The 22,500-nt window shown below is 35.2% G+C and overlaps 1 protein-coding gene across 2 annotated transcripts in view; it reads right to left on the bottom strand.

The window, feature by feature from the left end:
• LOC106878959 (hydroxyacylglutathione hydrolase, mitochondrial) overlaps nucleotides 1-22,500 on the bottom strand; it is a 90,529-nt gene that overhangs the window by 14,098 nt on the left and 53,931 nt on the right. For both annotated transcript variants that reach the window (XM_052970536.2, XM_052970535.2), the window contains exons 5-6: nucleotides 12,624-12,729; nucleotides 11,494-11,597 (exon numbers count right to left, since the gene is read on the bottom strand). In XM_052970536.2, the coding sequence (XP_052826496.1) occupies nucleotides 11,494-11,597; nucleotides 12,624-12,729 (210 nt within the window). The remainder of the gene's footprint in view (nucleotides 1-11,493; nucleotides 11,598-12,623; nucleotides 12,730-22,500) is intronic.

The following is a 22,500-nucleotide window of genomic DNA, read 5'->3' as shown; positions in this document are numbered from 1 at the left end:
GTGCGGGTGACACGTAAAAGCACCCACTACACTCTCTGAGTGGTTGGCGTTAGGAAGGGCATTCAGCTGTAGAAACTCTGCCAAATTAGACTGGAGCCTGGTGTTGCCATCCGGTTTCACCAGTCCTCAGTCAAATCGTCCAACCCATGCTAGCATGGAAAGCGGACGTTAAACGATGATGATGATATATATATATATATATATATATATCTATATATATATATATATATATATATATATATATATATATATATATATATATATATATATATATATATATATATATATATATATCAATATATATATATAGATATATATATCTACACTCTCTGAGTGGTTGGCGTTAGGAAGGGCATCCAGCTGTAGAAACTCTGCCAAATTAGATTGGAGCCTGGTGTTGCCATCCGGTTTCACCAGTCCTCAGTCAAATCGTCCAACCCATGCTAGCATGGAAAGCGGATGTTAAACGATGATGATGATATATATATATCTATATATATATATATATATATCTATATATCTATATATCTATATATATATATATCTATATATATATATATCTATATATATATATATATATATATATATATATCTATATATATATATCTATATATATATATATATATATATCTATATATATATATATATCTATCTATCTATCTATCTATATCTATCTATATCTATCTATCTATCTATCTATCTATCTATCTATATCTATCTATCTATCTATCTATCTATATATCTATATATATATATATATATATATATATATATATATATATATATATATATATATATATATATGTATATATATATATATATATATATATATATATATATATATATATATATATATATATATATATATATATATATATATATATATATATATATATATATATATATAATCATAAATATATAGGGATTAGCAGGAACATGCTTCTCCAACATACTGAGAATTCAGAAACAGCAGCCAAAGAACTACTGATTCTAAAACTACAAATTTTTCTCTAATTGATAGCGATATTCTCATGGTACACGTGGTCTTGATGTCGCATGGTCAAAATTTACGTGAGTTATTTAGAAATTGGCAAATTTATTAAAATATTTGGCTGAAGATCAAAATGAGGTAATTTCTTACCACTAATCGTGAAACGTTCGTACCAAATTAATTAAAGGCAAGTTTGTTTTTTTACTCTTCTCTTCTGTCTTTAGTTCTGTGTGTACCATGAATATTGCTATCAATTAGAGAAAAATTTGTAGTTTTAGAATCAGTAGTTCTTTGGCTACTGTTTCTGAATTCTCAGTATGTTGGAGAAGCAGGTTTCTGCTAATCCCTATATATTTATGATTATAAATGGCTTTACCGAAAAGGTTTTTTCATACTGAGCTACCCGGCATAATTGTTAATTATTAATTTTATTACTAATTGACGATTCCCTGCCCTGTATATCTATATATATATATATATATATATCTATATATATATATATATATATATATATATATATCTATATATATATCTATATATATATATATATCTATATATATATATCTATATATCTATATATATATATATATATATATATATATATATATATATATCTATATATCTATATATACAAGAATAAGGGCAGGGAATCGTCAATTAGTAATAGAATTAATAATTAACAATTTTGCCAAGTAGTTCAGTATGAAAAAACCTTTATCGGTAAAACCATTTATCATCATAAATATACAGGGATTAGCATTGAGTTGCTTCTCCAACATACTGAAAATTTAGAAATAGCAGTCAAAGAACTACTGATTCTAAACTACAAATTTTTCTCTAAACGGATGGCGATATTTATGGCACACATAGAACAAAAAACCGGAGGGAAAAGCAAAAACAAACCTGCCTTTAGTTAATTGGATACGACGTTTCGCGGTTAAGAGAATGAAATTACTCTATTCCGCATCTTCAGTCCAATATTCTGATAAATTTGAAAGTGTCTCTCTCTATATATATATCTATATATCTATATATCTATCTATATATATATATCTATATATATATATATATCTATATATATATATATATATATATATCTATATCTATATCTATATCTATATATATATATATATATAGATAGATATATATATATATATATATATATATATATATATAGCTGGAATTTACAAAAAAAATAAAAGACGAAGACATCCATCTTTCTTGTCCTCATGTGATAATTTTTCTTTTCTTTCAGTCTGTCGTATAGACCAGATGCATTCTTATCTATCTCCTCTTCTATCTTTTGTCTTGTCAAAGACAATATTCCTCCACCATTTACTACTTTACCTTGTCTGGCTTAATGGCCCTCCATGTTTGTTTTTGTTTGGTTTGTTGTATGTCATATATGCATATATATACATATTTTTTTTTACATTATTATATGATTGAACACCACGCATCCATTTCCAAGTAAGTATATCTTAATAATTTTGATGTGATTCTACCCTGTACAGTTCTCTCACTCCCCCTTTCGTTTTCTCTCTTCCTTTCTCTAATTCTTCTCTCCTTCTCCCCCTTTCATTTTTCTTTCATCCTTACTCTAATTCTTTTTTCTCCCCTTCACCATTTTCCATCTGTCTCTGTCTCTCTGTCTCTGTCTCTCTGTCTCTGTCTCTCTGTCTCTGTCTCTCTGTCTCTCTCTCTCTCTCCCTATTTCTCCTTTACTCTCGTTACTCACGCATGACCATCGTTCATCTATCTTTTCCTCAAGTGATCATCTTTCTTTTCCTTCGTAGAGACCAGATGCATTCTTATCTGTCTCCTTGTCTATCTGTTCTCTTGTCAAAGACAATATTCCTCCAGTGTTTGCTACCTTACCTCATCTGGCCTAACAGCCCTCCATGTTTGTTTTTGTTTGGTTTGTTGTATGTCTCCAATGTCCTGTTTTTGTTACCAACTTTCACCCTCCACAAATCCCAAATTTTATTTTGGTTCACAGGAGCAACTGCCTTTCTAAGCCTCATATTGTTGTTAATTGCTTGAAATGAGGAGTAGATGAACAGCCGACAACTGATAAAGGGTTGTTCTTTATGTTACTTGTCTTATTTTCCATTTGTTTCTCTCTTTGTTTGCATACCCAAGTTTGTCTTCGCATTTCATGTTGTTTATGTTTTGTGACATCCTGTACCCATTTATGCATATATATATATATATATATATATTATTTATATTATTATATGATTGAACACCACACATCCATTTCCAAGTAAGTTTATCTACATATATATATATATATATATATATATATATATATATATATATATATATATATATATATATATATATATATATATCATAAGGTTTTTAAACTTTTAAATTTTCATATTCAAAAGAGACAGAGACTTCAAATTCGATATATCGATTTATTCACCACTCTATGTTAACATTTCTGTGCCAAACTTATCCAGTGACTGGTCCATTGGATTTAGACATTTGGCACTTCTTCAGGAGTGGTTACCTTTCGAACAAAACATATATATGTAAGATCGTTGCCAGTGCCCTTGGACTGGTTCTTGTGCGGGTGGCACATGAGATGCGCCATTTTGAGCGTGGCCGTTGCCAGTACCGCCTGACTGGCTCCCGTAGGATTTTCGAGCGAGATCGTTGCCAGTGTATGTGTATGTGTGTGTGTACGTATATGTGTATACATATGTATGTGTGTGTATGTATATATGGATAGGTATACGGGTAAAGTGTATGTATGCATATGTATACGGGTAATATAGTATAGTAAAGAGAAATAAACAAAATAATTAATTAATCTAGTGGAAATCCACAGGAGAGCAATAAAAATAGAAAATTAAGGAGTTATCTCCCCTATAATAACAAAGACGAAAGCTAACGATATCCTAAAGACCTAATAATAGTTATGTATGTGTTTTTTCGTGTTTTGTTCGAAAGGTAACCACTCCTGAAGAAGTGCCAAATGTCTAAATCCAATGGACCAGTCACTGGATAAGTTTGGCACAGAAATGTTAACATAGAGTGGTGAATAAATCGATATATCGAATTTGAAGTCTCTGTCTCTTTTGAATATGAAAATTTAAAAGTTTAAAAACCTTATGATATATATATATAAACTGTGAGAACGACCCTTAAGGAATCTAATTAATGATCTCCTAAGGTAAGTTCTTATGCTATATTGGTAACGGTTGCTACATCCTCTGGGAAAATTATTATATATATATATATATATATATATTATTTATATTATTATATGATTGAACACCACACATCCATTTCCAAGTAAGTTTATCTACATATATATATATATATATATATATATATATATATATATATATATATATATATATATATATATATATATATATATATATATATATATATATATTACAGAGATGTACTTGCATAGCAAGTGACTTGATCTGAGATCATGTGCTGAAACGAAAACAACTGCAGTGTGGAAGGTGTTTATAAGCCATTAAAAAACACACAAAAACCGTTACATTCACTTCAGCATTTAAATTTAATTTGTGTCAAAATATTTTCGTCACTCTGAAACTGCGACCCGTTCAATGACAAAACTTCATGCTGCACAAAGTTTTGTCAGTGAACAGGTCACAGTTGTGTGAGTGTATGTATATGTGTATATTTGTATACATGCATGTGCACAATTATATGCAATTGTGTTTGTTTGTATATAAATATATATATACTGGAATAAACAAAAAAACTACCAAATTATCCAGTTATATATGGTTCTTAAAAGAACAAGGTGTCAACTACAGGATTTACTGGAAGATCTTAGCCAACGGTAGTGATAAGTGCAGTCTTTGTAACATGAAAAGATGGCTCATCTGGAAAAGTTCATTGGACCCCCACTACATGTCTAAATTCAAGAACTGAAATTGTTGGATCATGTTGACATGTCACAAAATACCTGTTACAGTTTTGGACCACCCAAGATCACAGTTAGAATCCACATTTTTACTATGTTCCTGGACAAGCTTTCTCATATGTTTAACTTCCATTAATTTTTTATTTTTTATTTTTTATTTTTTATAGATATTTTTTCCTTTTTCCTTTTTAATTGTGTGAATGTGCTCTCTGTGTGTGTATATATGTATGTATATCAGTGCAAGAGTGTATGTATATATGTATGTAATATGAGTGTAAGAGTGTGTGTGTGTGTGTGTGTGTATATATCATCATCATCATCATCATCGTCGTTTAACATCTGCTTTCCATGCTAGCATGGGTTGGACGATTTGACTGAGGACTGGTGGACCAGTAGGTGACACCAGGCTCCAATCTGATTTGGCAGAGTTTCTACGCCAACCACTCCGAAAGTGTAGTGGGTGCTTTTACATGCAACCGGCACGAGGGCCAGTCAGGCGGTACTGGTGACGGTCATGCTCGAAATGGTGTATATTACGTACCACCTGCACAGGAGCCAGTCCATCAGCACTGGCAACGATCTCGCTTAATGTCTTACTGGCAACGGCCACGCTCATAATGGTGTATTTTACGTGTCACCTGCACAGGAGCCAGTCCATTGGCACTGGCAACGATCTCGCTCGAATGTCTTTTCACATGCCACTTGGCACAAGTGCCAGGAAGGCGACGTTGGTAACAATCACGCTGGTTCTATTTACATGCCACCGGCACAGAAGCCAGACAGCGGCTCTGGCAACAATCGCACTCAGATGGTGCTCTTAGTGGCAATGGTACAGGTGCCATCACAATTTCGCTTTCGCTTGCTCCAACAGGTCTTCGCAAGCCGAGTTTAGTGTTCCTACAAATTTAGTTCGATTTCGATTTCACTTGCCTCACCATGTCTTCACAAGTGGAGTTTAGTGTCCAATGAAGGAATGTTACGCGTAAGTGGGCTTGCTACATTCCTGGCAGAGGCCTTGGATTTTGATCTCACTTGGCTTGCAGGGTCTTCTCACGCACAGCATATTTCCAAAGGTCACAGTCACAAGTCATTGCCTCATTGAGGCCTAATGTTCGGAGGTCGTGCTTCACCACCTCATCCCAGGTCTTCCGAGGCCTGCCTCTTCCACGGGTTCCCTCAACCGCTAGGGTGTGGCACTTTTTCACGCAGCTATCCTCATCCATTCTCGCCACATGTCCATATCAGCGCAATCGTCTCTCTTGCACACCACAACTGATGCTTCTTATGTTCAACTTTTCTCTCAAGATACTTACACTCTGTCAGGTATGCACATTGACATTACACATCCATCGGAGCATACTGGCTTTATTCCTTGCGAGCTTACGCATGTCCTCAGCAGTCACGGCCCATGTTTCACTGCCATGTAGCATGGCTGTTCGTACATATGCGTCATACACTCTACCTTTTACTCTGAGTGAGAGGCCCTTTGTCGCCAGCAGAGGTAAGAGCTCTCTGAACTTTGCCCAGGCTATTCTTATTCTAGCAGCTACACTTTCGGCACATTCACCCCCACTACTAACTTGGTCATCCAGATAGCAGAAGCTATCAACTATGTCTAGTTTTTCTCCCTGGAATGAGACAGAAGTTGTTTTCTGCATATTTACAGTGTTTATTGCACCTGAACATCTGCCACATACAAAAACTAACTTACTAGTTAACTTGCCTTTGATATTGCTGCACTTCTTATGTGTCCATAGCTTGCACTGGGTACATCTTATAGATTTTCTAGCTACACCTTTTCTACAGATCGAGCAGGGCCATCTACCTGAAGGGCTTTGTGTTTTGTCTACCTTCCTACTTATTAGGACTTTGGTTTTAGCTAGGTTGACTCTAAGGCCATTCGATTCTAGTCCCTGCTTCCACACCTGAAACTTCTCTAGTTCTGATAGTGACTCAGCAATTAGTGCAAGGTCATCAGCATAGAGGAGCTCCCAGGGGCATCCTGTCTTGAATTCCTCTGTTATCACCTGGAGGACTATGATAAATAGGAGGGGGCTGAGGACAGAACCTTGGTGGACCCCTACCTCTACCCGGAATTCATCACTGTACTCATTGCCAACCCTCACCTTACTGACAGCGTCTCTGAACATGGCTCGCACAGCTCTCACTAACCATTCTTCTATCCCAAGTTTCCTCATTGACCACCAGATAAGGGATCGGGGGACCCTGTCAAAGGCTTTCTCCATGTCAACGAAAGCCAGGTACAGAGGTTAATCCTTGGCTAGGTATATATATATATATATATATATATATATATATATATATATATATATATATATATATATAGGTGTGTATGTACATGTGTAAGATTGTATGCACGGGTGTATGTATGTATATGTGTGTGCATGTACATATCTATGTATCATCATCATCATCATCGTTTAACGTTCGCTTTCCATGCTAGCATGGGTTGGACGATTTGACTGAGGACTGGTGAAACCGGATGGCAACACCAGGCTCCAATCTAATTTGGCAGAGTTTCTACAGCTGGATGCCCTTCCTAACGCCAACCACTCAGAGAGTGTAGTGGGTGCTTTTACGTGTCACCCGCACGGAAGCGGCCACGCTCGAAATGGTGTCTTTTATGTGCCACCCGCACAAGCCAGTCCAGGGGCACTGGCAACGATCTCACTCGAAAATCCTACGGGAGCCAGTCAGGCGGTACTGGCAACGGCCACGCTCAAAATGGTGCATCTCATGTGCCACCCGCACAAGAGCCAGTCCAGGGGCACTGGCAACGATCTTACTTGGCTTGCCGGGTCTTCTCACGCACTGCACATTTCCAAAGGTCTCGGTCAGTAGTCATCGCCTCGGTGAGGCCCAATGTATGAAGGCCTTGCCTCACCACCTCAGCCCAGGTCTTCCTGGGCCTACCTCTTCCACGGGTTTCCTCAACTGTTAGGGTGTGGCACTTTTTCACGCAGCTATCCTCATCCATTCTCACCACATGTCCATACCAGCGCAATCGTCTCTCTTGCACACCACAACTGATGCTTCTAATGTTCAGCTTTTCTCTCAAGATACTTACACTCTGACGGGTATTCACATTGACATTACACATCCAACGGAGCATACTGGCTTCATTCCTTGCGAGCTTACGTATGTCCTCAGCAGTTACAGCCCATATTTCACTGCCATGTAGCATGGCTGTTCGTACGCATGCGTCATACAGTCTGCCTTTTACACTGAGTGAGAGTCCCTTTGTTGCCAGCAGGGGTAAGAGCTCTCTAAACTTTGCCCAGGCTATTCTTATTCTAACAGCTACACTTTCAGCGCACCCACCCCCATTACTAACTTGGTCGCCCAGATAGCGGAAGCTATCGACTACCTCTAGTTTTTCACCCTGGAATGAGATAGAAGTTGTTTCCTGTTTGTTTACAGTCTTTATTGCACCTGAACATCTGCCACAAACAAAAACTAACTTGCTAGTTAACCTGCCTTTGATGTTGCTGCACCTCTTATGTGTCCATAGCTTGCACCGGGTACATCTTATAGAGTTACTACCTACTCCTTTTCTACATACTGAGCAGGGCCATCTACCTGAAGGGGTTAGTGTTTTATCTACCTTCCTACTTATTAGGATTTTGGTTTTAGCTAGGTTGACTCTAAGGCCCTTCAATTCTAGACCTTGCTTCCACACCTGAAACTTCTCCTCTAGTTCTGATAGTGACTCCGCAATTAGGGCAAGGTCATCAGCATAGAGGAGCTCCCAGGGGCAACCTGTCTTGAACTCCTCTGTGATTGCCTGGAGGCCTATGATAAATAAGAGGGGGCTGAGGACGGAACCTTGGTGGACCCCTACCTCTACCCGGAATTCATTGCTGTACTCATTTCCAACCCTCACCTTACTGGCAGCATCTCTGTACATGGCTCGCACAGCTCTCACTAACCATTCTTCTATCCCAAGTTTCCTCATTGACCACCAGATAAGGGATCAGGGGACCCTGTCAAAGGCTTTCTCCATGTCGACGAAAGCCAGGTACAGAGGTTTATCCTTAGCTAGGTATTTCTCCTGCAGCTGTCTCACTAGAAATAAGGCATCAGTAGTGCTTTTACCTGGCACAAACCCAAATTGCATCTCATCTAAATTGATTCGCTCCCTAATTAATTGGGCTATGACCCTCTCTGTAACTTTCATAACCTGAGGTACGTGTGTGTATGGAGGTACTGATATACCTAGACAATCATGTAGGTGTCTTTGTGTGTGTGTACATGTATGAATTTATATATATGTATGCATGTATACACACACGTGTGTGGGTCTGTTTGTATGTGTATGTGAGTATGTGTGTGTACGTCTGGGTCTTCATGAGTATGTATACATGTGTGTGTGTGTGTATCTGTGTGTATATATTCTTGTGTATGTGTATATATGTATATATATATACCCATGCACCAATAACTGAATATCACTCTACCCATACATCTCATTTTATTTTTATCATTTCTAATTTTTTATTTTCTATTTTTATTTTGGCCATACATGTATAGCATATATAGTTTAAAAATATATACAGTTTAAAATTCTCCTGACCACTATTTAATTAAATTAAACAAAACTCTAATTATTTTCTGCTCCAGCTTTTAGGAATTGACTGTTCCCCTTCAGCTGCCCCTCCTCTTCCATCTCTTTATCTTTTTCTGTTCCTACTTGTATCTCTTTCCCAGTGCCAAAACACACTAGGGTCATAAATTAAGTCTCCCCACATACATTGTTAGCATCCTCATCATTTGACTCTGGACAATTGTCTAGTTATCTATTTAATAGATCTTTTTCACTTTCAGTTATCACAGACTAATGCTGCAGTGTAGTCAAATATATTGTCTTCCAGCAGACTAATTTTGGTAACAATGGTTCTGCCTGTACTGGTTGACACACCGCCAGCATACAACTAGATGAACCATTTTGCTATATGCAGCACTGCCCACTGAATCTACTTCTCCCTCTTCCTCTTCCTTCTTCTTGTCCTCCTCCTCCTTCTTCCTCTTCTCCTCCTACTTCACTTTCATCTTCTATTTGTTTTCATCCTTCCCTTTCTCCACCTATCATTATACATATCCATCCTCTTGATCCCTGTCCCCACATAATATCTTCCCACATACTCATCCTTCTTCTAATTTCTTCTTTTTTATTTCCTTCAGATATTTTCCTAACAACAAGGTCTGAAGGACACACAATGTAATAGCACACTTTTAATGCAAGTCTGAGGAAATACCTTTCCAATGTCTAAAACCGCAAATATTACATGATTTTTCTTTTAGAATTTTCACATAAACTGGCGTTGCAAATGGAGATGGTGTGGAAACATTTGTAACTTATAATTAAAGATGTGTTAAAGAATTTTCTTCTTTCCATTAGAAAGTAAATACTCTACTCATTTGGCGTAGTAAATACTCTACGCCAAACTATATGATAGTATAATTGTCATGAAATTTGGATTTTCTACATCAAAAGTATTCCGGCTTTGGCTTGGATCTCAACAGTGCTGATAGCTCAGTATTCGGGTTGAGTGCTTCTCCGGAAATACCCCAACTTCACACCCAAACTGACTGTAGCCTTTGCTTTCTCTCTCTCTCTCTCTCTCTCTCTCTATATATATATATATATATATATATATATATATATATATATATGCATACACACACACACACACACACACACACACACACACACACACACACACGCACAATTACTAAAAATGCTCTGATTTCTAACTTTCTTTGAAAAACTTCAAACTATCTTTGTTTATGTTCTGAATAATGACTCATTTCCACAGTAAAAAAGGAAAAAGTAAGAAAGGAAAATGTAAAAAATGAAATAAAACAGTTCTGTTTCCTTGGAAAGACTGTTCCTAGGTGTAATATCTTCCTAAAAATAACTACAAAAAACAGCTTTTAAATTCTTACTATATAAATTCACTCTTTTTTTTTTTTTATCACTATCAGAACTGTTGTGAGAATTGTTTCACTTTTGAAAATACAAATATCTGATTCATAATCACATGTAGTTTTTATGTTTTGCTGTATAGTTTCTAACATAATGTCAGACAATGTAACTCAGTTATTTATGTAGTGAAATCACATCTTCACAATTTGCTAACAAGATTTGCACTGAAATTCACGTTAAAGTATGAATAGGGTCATTTCAGACAGTTACAGTTGTTTTGGTAATATCAACCAAACTATTTTTCAGGCATCTACAAGTGGGTTAGTAATAAAAGGGTTAAAATATTTTATCATGTTAATTATGGCTAGTTATATAAGCACTAACATTTTTCTAAATACTATTATTTTCTAAGAGGTAGAACTATATTCATTTTCAAATGAATTGACTCAGCAGAATATATACTGGATAGAATTAGAGCAGTATACATTAACAGCTTTCTAAACTTTAACATACAAGCAAATACAAATTATTTTGTGTTGGTGACATGTATAAATTTTTAAAAATCATCTAATTTGGCTTGCTTTGTCATATCACAGGAAATGCAACTGAAAATTTAGTAAGAATCAATTTACACACCGTATTTTTTGGTAGAGCTGCAAGAATGTTCACCAAAGCATTATACATTTGATTTGGTGTTCCTTCAAAAAATCTGCCACAACCTCCAATAAACAAAGTATCCCCTGAAAAAAAAAATGTTTAGCTCTAAAAAGTGTCCCTTAAAGACTTTTTAAGTATTTTTTTAAAGCTCAAATAAGGGCATATTAAAAAACACCAACAATAAAATAGAACTTACATCTTTCTATAGAATCAAGTAACAAACTAAGTCTTTAATGAGAAGAATTCTCTTCACTGTATTGTAGAAGCTGCTAAATTACCACAGGACCCAGTCTATTTAGCTGTAAGCAGCAGTAATACTGTATAACTGATGTTTCATTAATTTACAGTACTGGACTCAAACATCTTACAGGCAAGGAAAAGACAAAAGAAAGCCTATATATATTGATAACTTTCAGTGCTACCCCAGTGACCTAAGTTATAGGACATTACTTGCTTTATTTCTACTATTGTTTTTTTCTTCTTCATAGGAGTTGAACAGTAATTCAAAAATAGTATGTTTGACACCAAAAAGTAATCCTTTTCAAATCACAAGAATCTATAATGTTAGAGTTCAACTTTAGTTGTTTAGTATGCAATGGAAATGCAAGCAAGGGATTAAATTCTTCCCACAGGAAAAAAATTAAGACACAAACTCCTTTTCAATTCTACAGTGTGAACACTGTTTACAGCAGTAAATTATATTGTTTATGGAACCTACTCAGAGATAGATGGACTCAATCTAAGCACCTTGACACAAAATGTACCAAGGCTAAAGACACAGAGTAGTGTTAGGGTATAACCTGCTGCCATTCAACACCAATCCAAGGATATAATTTTCTGAAGTAAACTGAATTGTGTAGAGTTAAGCTCTGTTTTACAACATTTTCTATGCTCTATACCTAAAATCTAATATCAGTAATGTAAAATCCCCATGCATCCATCAATAAGAGAGAAGCATGGTTATGGGATTGGATCTCTTAGTTCACATTTGTTCTAAACAGATGATAACATTCATGTTCTCTCTCTCCCTCTCCCTCTCTTTCTCTCTCTCTCACACACACATAAAAAAATCTACAAATAGTGCATTGTAAAGTTAGAATCTTACTAACCAGTAAACACAGCAGGTTGGTGTTCATCATTGCTAGTTACAAAATAACAGATATGGCCGGTGGTATGACAAGGCGTGTGAAGACATTTAATATTTAAACTTCCAAGCTGAAAGACAATCATTATGAACATGATGGTATGAATAAACATTTTTTTTGTATGTAATTTGTCTGAACTATTAATTAAAGCTTGAAATATAAAAACATTTTTGATTTAATTTGGTACAGGTAGGAGTATATGGATGAATTAAAAATAGCACAAGAACATGTAAGCATAAGTAGCATTTGAAAAAGTTTGAAGAGTACAAGGAAAAGTACATACAGACATATAAGTAAGAGTAAAAATTGAAATACAAAGAACATGAATATAATATAAGACAATCCAAAACTAATTTTCTTAATATATGCATAATTTTATACTTCATTCAAGTTCTACATTGCATTTAAGAGAACCTAAAAATTCACACAAACACACATTTTTTAAATATGTTTATGGAAAATGTTTTGAATATGCAAATAAAGCTCCTATTCCATTCTCAATCAACTTTCACACTGGTCAAAAGGGATAAGCATCTCTCTGTTAAACATCCATTAATGTTATATCACCTGAAGAAATGAATCCATGAAGATGATCAACCTAATGCACACGGATACTACAGAATACACTGTAACCATCCCAGGAATATGGACTGTGATCACAAGGGATTTGTGATGTGGAAATGCATGTAGCGATGCATTAAATGTTTACAAATTCCATTCAAGGATTGTTGTTATTATTACTATATATATATATAGATAGACAGATAGATATTAATATTTCTAAGTCTCTCTAAAGGAGACTACGGCAGCGGTACTGGATATTAATAGTTATCGCCAAGCCAACATGGCAGTCCAAAAAATAGGACGAATGCTGCCACTGATTAGCTCCAAGAGGCCATCGCCTCTAGCTAGCTATGTGACACACGAACCTGTGTCCTTTATAACCTTCGAACAGTGGAGGTCAGCAGCTTCCCCTTGCTGGTTTGGCATCTACAGACTAGTTTCGGGGTATTGCCCCTTGTCAATGTAGAGCAGCCGAACCCAGCAGGCGTCGCTACTGACCGTCTGTACGAAGGATTATTTATCTAATTTCAGTGGAATACATCCACTGGTTTTCAGAAATAGAGATATTAATATTTCTAAGTCTCTCTAAAGGAGACTACGGCAGCGGTACTAGATATTAAGTTATCGCCAAGCCAACATGGACTGCCGTGTTGGCTTGGCGAGATATATATATATATATATATATATATATATATATATATATATATATATATATATATAGTAAAGCGAGTTTCCACATCAAAGTGGCAGGTGAATGTTACTACTAGTTTAACCCCAAGCAGAGTAACATTCACCTGCCACTTTGATGTGGAAACTCACTTTACTGTTTAGTACAAGTTACTACTCTATCTCATCTTGAGATTTTATAAGTAGCTACTTTGCTAATATATATATATATGTATGTATGTGTGTATATATATATATATGTATATATATATATATATATATATGCATGTCCGTATATACGTGTATATATATATACGTATATATGTGTATATATGTGGATGTATGCATGTGCATGCCTGTGTGTGAGTGAGCTGGGTCAGTAATGGGGTGTGTTGGCAGAGATTGTGGTGGCACCATTAGTTTCTAGCAATTTACTGCACTTCATTATCTTGTCAACATGCCCTCTCTCTGCTCAACCCTCCCCTCTCATAAGGTCAAATAAAAGTAACTTAAGTCCCCATTCCTTGCCAAGTGACTAACTTTTACCCTTACAAACACCAGTCCACTCTGTGGTAATGTCATTCAGTTTCCCAACCCACCTCCTCTATCTCCCCACGTTCTCTTGTCCATGTTGCCCATGTGTGTTTAAATTTGATTGCTGCATGTTTCATACTTGTATTTCCTATGGAACTGTCTAACCACCATGCTGGACCTACAGAGTGCATTTATACTGTGATGTTACAGAATACTGAAACATACATAACAGTTGAGATATATATATATATATATATATATATATATATTCAAAAATCAAACACATATAGTAATAAATAAACAAACAAACAGAAAAAAGACACAGAAGGTCAAGTTGAAAAACATATACTAAATGCATAGACAAACAGAGAACAAACACAGAAGGTCACCAACTCCTCATCAGTTATCAGCCAGGGGGTCAAGCACAATTTTGTGCCATTATTGATAATATTCCTTTTGCCCTGGAGGCAACCAGCAAGAGAACTTGCAAGGAGTGTGACCAAAACAAAACAAAACGATATGGACAAACAAGGATGAACAAGGAGTATGGACATATGAAAATGGATAAAAGAAATTCCAGACGAGACTTAGTGGATGGATGAGGGACAAAAAAATGAAATAAATAAACAGAATATGGCCATAGGGACAAGCAAAAACAACAAACAAATAATATTAATACATATAAAACAAAAAAAAAGCCATGGGCTAGCAGACAGACAAGGGTGGAGTAACACAAGGGAGTATATATATATATATATATATATATATATATATATATATATATATATATATATATATATATATATAGGTTCAAAAAAAGACAAAAAACAATAACAAAAAAACAAGAAAGTGAGGACGTGATACGGATAGTGTTATTAGACGCTCGGGAAAGGAAAGAGAGAGAGTATGACGTTTCGGGCGGAGCCCTTCGTCGGAAAGACGGAAAGTTCAAAGAATGGAAAAACGGAGGAAGAAAAAATCGGCACCGATGCCCACGAGGTTACATTGTGGAAGGACTGGAAGAGGAGGTGGTGGAGGAAAAGTTCTTTCTAAGACAGGAGAGTGAAAAAGGGAGGTGAATATGTGTGCGTGCGCGAGGGTCTGCAAGTGTGTGTGTAATAACAGAACGTGTGTGTGTGTAATAACAGAACGTGTGTGTAATAACAGAATGTGTGTGTGTGTGTGTGTATGTGCGTGGTTTGGTGGTTTATCTGTTAGTGTGTATGTGTGTGTTTGTGTGTGTGTGTGTGTTTGTGTGTGTGTGACGTAGTGGAAGGAATTAGTAGCAGGAATAGTTAGGGGGTGCTTATGGACAATGGTCAGTGGAAGGTCAGCAGGCAGTTTTTGAGTATGTGTGTGTGCGTGTGTGTGTTTGTGTGGGATTGTAGGTGTTGGGTACGTGTGCGTGTGTGTGTGTATTTTGTACGTGCGCGTGTGTGTATGTGTATGTTTTTGTGCGTGCGTGTGTGTTTGTGTGTATGTGTATGTTGTGTATATGTGCGTTGCTGTGTACATGTGTGTACGTGCGTTTGCTTCTGTATATGCGTGTGTTGTTTATGCCCATGTGTGTGTGATTGTATGCATGTCTGTGTGAGTATGTTGTGTTGGTGAGAGGTATGTGTGAATGGGGGTATGTATGGGTTGTCAGGTGTGTGGGAGGTATGTGTGAATGGGGGTATATATGGGTTATGTGTGCAAGGGTGTCTATGCTTGGGTGTGTGTGTGTGTGTGTAAGTTTGCGTGCTTGTTAGCATGTGTGTGTATGCGCAAGTGTGCGTGTGTATGTGCGTTTGTATAAGTGTGTGGGCGAATCGGAGCGTGTAAGTGCATGCATGTGTGTTGTGTTGGGGGTAGGTGTGCATACATGTGTGTGTATGGGTGCGTGTATTTTTTGTGTGTAGGAAGAGATGAAATAAATTGTGGAAAATTGTAGTGATTGTAATAAAAAAGTGAATAATGGATATAATGTAAAGTGGATAAGGGGGGAGGGGTAAAAAAAAAAAATAATAATAATACAAAATAATAAATAAAGAAAAGTGTTGCATTGTCGTAAAGGAGAGAGTCATAAGGAGGAGGGGGCTGTGTTGAGTCCGAAGGGGAAAGATGATCTAAGGTTAAAAATATAGCGCTGTTCCAAGTGGAGTCGCGAGGGAGTGGACCGATGGTGCAGGGCGAGGCCAAAAACGGAGATGTTAGAGAGGGAGTGATTGGCCAAGTGGAAGTGACGGGCGACGGGGGAGTCCGAACCTAGCCGAACGTCCCTTAGGTGTTCGGTGAAACGGTTGGCCAGCCGGCGGCCCGTCTGACCCACGTATAGTTTGTTGCATAGGTTGCATCTGATGCAGTAAATTAGGTTGGAGGAGGTGCAGGTGAAACTGTGTGGAATGTGAAGAGTGTGTAGGTTCGACCCTGTAACAGAGGTAGTGTTGGTGATGAAGGGGCAGGTGTGACAGCGGGATCTGGAGCACGGGAAGGAGCCAGGATATATATATATATATATATAAAGTAGTTGTATACTGCCAACTTAACGTGACAGTCCCAATAAGGGAATATACTACTGCTGTTTAGCCCTAGGAAGCCAGACCGCTTCCTATTAGGCCTTGACATATTTCCTGTGCCCTTATCCTTACGAAGGAGAGACAAACTCCTCCACCCAGCCTATGTAGGCTAGGCTGGGTGGAGGAGTTTGTCTCTCCTTCGTAAGGATAAGGGCACAGGAAATGTGTCAAGGCCTAATAGGAAGCGGTCTGGCTTCCTAGGGCTAAACAGCAGTAGTATATTCCCTTATTGGGACTGTCACGTTAAGTTGGCAGTATACAACTACTTTATCGCATCACTACTGCTTAAGTCTCTCTGAGAGATTTAGAAATTCATTATTTCAAATATATATATATATATATATATATATATATATATATATATATATATATATATATATATATATACATATATATATATAAGTATAAAGTGTGTTATGAGGATTTATAGAACACATATCCTATAGAAACTCAACAAACAATTAAAGATGGAGAAGAGAAGGTGTTATAAGCTTTTTAAAAATTTAATCCATGCATACAATCATTTCGAACGGTAATATTAACATGTAAATAACATGGTAAAGAATTAATTTAATTATAATTATAATTAAATTAATTACATATTACTGTTCTCCTCAGTGCAAAAAAAGAATACATCGAAAAGAAGACATCAGAAGAATGTTATACTGTTACAGAAGACTAGATGGAGCGAGTACTACATAACATATTCAGATATACATAATATCTTTATGAAAGGCAATAACAAGCTAAGATAGTGTTCAGTCTCGTTGTGTATGAACTATAACTGATGCGGCTGACGGTTGTTTGAAAATATAAGTGAAAAATGTTTAAGAAACAGTCTCTCTATATGAAGATAAGTAATTAAGTTATATTCATTCCATATAAAGCATTTGTCTTAAGTATAATGTGTGTGTGTGTGTGTGTGTGTGTGTGTGTGTGTGTGTGTGTAAATAAATAGGCATTGAATGGGACAGCATAGCTACATTTTAATTTACATTTGATTTGACAGTTATGAGCAGTATATAATAATAAAGATAAAGTATTTGTTTTAAAAAATTCCTTGAATAAGAAATATAAATAGTTAATATAATTTTATATAAGTTACATGAATTTCAAATGAAAAAAGATATAGGGTTATGAGGGAGTAATTATTAGGTTAATATGATGGGAAAAAAGATTTATCATTAGTTAAAGAGCTTATATTCGTTTGTGTGAGATAAGTCTAAGAAGAAGGAATAAAGATAGAAGAATTGCTGTTAATATTACAGAATCGAGAAAGAAAATACTTGCTGTGGTTAAGATTATTGTTTCGATATACCTATGGACGTACAAGACCCAGCTGAAGTCACCGACTTAGTCGAAATTTACCTTTTACACTTACTCAAAGAGGAATTCCCTGAATTAGAAGGTGGTCTTTACCACGACGATGCACTATTCTTAGTTAGAAATACCTCCAACAGGAAACTTGAGCTATACAAAAAAAGAGTACACAATTTCTTCAAAAACCAAGGACTAGCCATCACCATTGAAAAAGATAACTACTCAGTGAACTTCTTATAAATTAACTTTAACCTTAATACATCTTCTTATCAACTTTACCATAAACTCAACAACAATATCACATACATACATGTACAAAGTAACCATCCTTATAATATTATAAAAAATCTAACCTCTAACATAGAAAATAGAATTAACTTATCATCATCCAATGAAGAAATTTTTAACTAGCATAAAGACTACTATAATCTAGCACTTAAGAAGGCAAGATACAAATATCGAATTAAGTACAACAAAAACAATAGCACCTATTCTAATTATTCTAATTATTCCAATATTTATCTATTGGGTTGTCCGGAAAGTTCGTGCCAATTTTCCAAAAGGTTCTTCTCACTCAACTCATGTGGTACCCAAACATCGTAGCGATTTGTGTACCTAAGCTTTACCAGGTGCTCATGAACGACAGATTTTGATAGGTTGAGGCCTTCTGCCAATTCTCGGGTTGTGCAATGTGGGTTATTCTCAATTAATGACTTTATTTGGTCATCATCTGTAGTGGATGGTCTGCCTGATCGCTCTTTATCAATAAGGCTACAATCTCCAGCTCGAAACCTTGGGAACCACTTCCATACAGTTCTTTCAGATAAAGAAACATCACCGTAAACTGCACATATTTCTTTGGTTGCTTGTGAGGCATTTTTCCCTTTAGGGAAAAAGAAAAGCATCAAGTGCTGAAAATGAACTTTCTTATCTTCCATTTTAAAGGGTTACAGAATTAACACAGGTTATAGGAACATAAACCTTCTTCTACGAAAAGATAGCTTAAACTGTGCTCTAAATGGAGGTGTAGTCAAATCCTATTTTATGGACTCAACCATGTTCTAAAATAAGTTGAAAGGTAAGCTACTATAAATCGGAACAAACTTTCCGGACAACCCAATAGATAAGAACAATACTGACCATATTACTGAACCTAAATCAACTCATGAATTAGAAAACCCCAACAAACAATTAAATTCTCTCACTAATAATCATCAGCAATACATTAGCAAATCCTACAACAACAATAAACATAATAATAAACACTATAAATATGAGCACCACAACCACAACCTCACTAAAAGAACTAATAACACAAATTTTACCAAGTCACAAATAACCAAATACACTGTTAATAATGTAATTAAACCCAAGTATCATCATCATCATCATCATCGTTTAACGTCCGCTTTCCATGCTAGCATGGGTTGGACGATTTGACTGAGGACTGGTGAAGCCTGAAGGCTACACCGGGCTCCAATCTGATTTGGCAGAGTTTCTACAGCTGGATGCCCTTCCTAACGCCAACCACTCCGAGAGTGTAGTAGGTGCTTTTATGTGTCACCCGCACGAAGGCCAGGCAGGCGATACTGGCAACAGCCACGCTCAAAATGGTGTATTTTATGTGCCACCTGCACAAGAGCCAGTCCAGGGGCACTGGCAACGATCTCACTCGAAAGTCCTTACATATGCTGCGGGCACAAGTGCCAGAAATGTGACGCTGGGCACAGGTGCCATCACAATTTTGCTTTCGCTTGCCCCAATAAGTCTTTGCAAGCTGAGTTTCGTGTCCAATGAAGAAGACGACGTTGGCATGGATGCCAGGCGTCAAATTTAGTTCGATTTCGATTTCACTTGCCTCAACAGGTCTTCGCAAGCAGAGTTTAGTGTCCAATGAAGGAAAGGTATGCATAAGTGGGCTGGCTACACCCCTGGCAGAGGCCTTAGATTTAGGTCTCACTTGGCCTACCGGACAATAAATACTGAAAACAATTAAATATAGATAGAAATAGGAACATGAAACCTACACACTTAAAAAATCAAACTTATCCCACTACATCTCATCCTTCAAATAATTTACATAACCACAAAAATCATATTAATAAAGATAGGAATAATATAGAAAAAAAAGAAACATATACCATATGTATGAATAGATGACCCACAAAATATAAACCACTGCGATAATAAGGAAAGCAACAATGACATCATTTGGATCATAATTCCTTTTGCAAAACATCTAAAATCTAATTTTATTAAATCCATTAGAAATATTATTAAAAAAAAAATTTTTGACTCTAAATATGCAAAAATATTCAATAACAAAATCATCAGATTTGGATTCTCAGTATCTCCAAACCTATTTAGGATCATCCCTTCATTTAGCAATAAAAACTAGACTGATTCTATTATAAAAAAACTCTTTCTACTATACCTACTAACCCCAATAGTTCCATATCTAATGACTATAATTATCAGAATAACCAAAACTCAATTACCTTTAATACATATAGACATAACAATAGAGTACCAACTAACAATTCTAATTGTAATTGTAGAAACCCAAGTACTTGCAAAGTAGAGGGTAACTGTAAAATGAACATTGTAGTATACCAAGCAACAATTATTACCCATAATCTCTCTAAATTTACTTACATCAGGTGTACACAAAATTCTTTCAAATTAAAATTAAATAATCATAAATCATCCTTTAATGACCCTAGAAAAGAAAATAGTACAGGTCTATCCAAAAAGGTTTGGCAACTTACAAGAAGCAATATAAATTGATTTCTTGGAAAATACTTTCTTCAACTCCATCTTATAGACATAATAACAAGATCTGTAAATTCTGCCTAGAAGAAAGTTACAAAATAATGAAAATGAACAGCTTTCTTGTTAATTCAAGAGATGAAAAAGTTTTTTCTTGTAGACATATGTCAAAATTCCCTTTTATTAATCTTAAATAATCTCCCTTGCCCCATCTTAACTACTTTTATCTTATTCCTTCTCGTTATAATTAATTTTTTTGCATAATACCTCTGTCTACATCATTTCTATCTATGGTATCAGATTTCTATTTTCTACATTAATTATCTTATGCTAATTGGATATTCATATATTATTCAACCATCCCCCCTATATTGTATAACCCTCATCTATACCAAATCTTCATATACCTTCCCCTCTTTCTCAATTTATATTTTTAGACAATTTTTGGACCTTTCCTTAATATACAAATATATACATTATTTGTATGTAATCTATTTCTTTTAGAATATGTACTTAGATACACCCCTCTCTCACCTATTCCTAATATTTGCCAATCTGTATGATACTTTTTTATATTTTACTATTGATATAAGCAAATACCTTTTAATACTATTTTCAGAGACAATTTAGCTCTTATATATCTTTTTTTTTAAATTATTTAGGGTTTCTTGCAAATCTACCTGATATTAAACAAATCTTACAGATGATATATGCTTATACTTATAATAATTCTTGGTGCACAACAATCCCTTCCACAAAATGTACACATTCTCATAGATATAGTTTATTTATCATTTTGGGTTATACATCTAAATAGATTTATAGTATTTTCACCTTTTTCTCATTATTACTTTTTTACATTTATCATTATTATCATTATTACTGCTTCTAATGTTTTTCAACTTTATCATAACACTGATTAATGCAATTAATATATCATATATCATATTCTATATTTTACTTATAAAGTTTATACTAATTTTATACATATACGTATGTTATATATTATACATATTATTAAACACAGGTATATGGAAGTATATATGTGCGTATATATTTGCATATGTACACATGTATTTATATATATACATATATACACATATCTTTTTATCTTATTTTGTAGATTTGTTCCTTTTAAATGCATCAGTATACAATATATATACATATAGTGAAATAATACTCTTCTCTTTATAGGAGATTTATATATTTATATATATGAATTACCTCTCGTATTTTTAACATATTTCTTAGCACCTATCACTCTGTAATAATAAAAATACTTTTTCTTACATTCACATTTACCATAAGTTACAAAATTACTTATAAAATATTACGAATTTTTCCTCTTTTATGCATAACTAGATTCTCAATTCATATTGTAATTTTTTAATATTTGGCATAGTCGACATTAAAATAAAGAAACGTGCAAT

The sequence above is a fragment of the Octopus bimaculoides genome, chromosome 9 (genome assembly GCF_046866305.1).
Source record: "Octopus bimaculoides isolate indiv1 chromosome 9, ASM4686630v1, whole genome shotgun sequence".
Taxonomy (NCBI): domain Eukaryota; kingdom Metazoa; phylum Mollusca; class Cephalopoda; order Octopoda; family Octopodidae; genus Octopus; species Octopus bimaculoides.
Note: the sequence above shows the minus strand (reverse complement) of the source record. Positions and strands in the feature narration are given on the sequence as shown.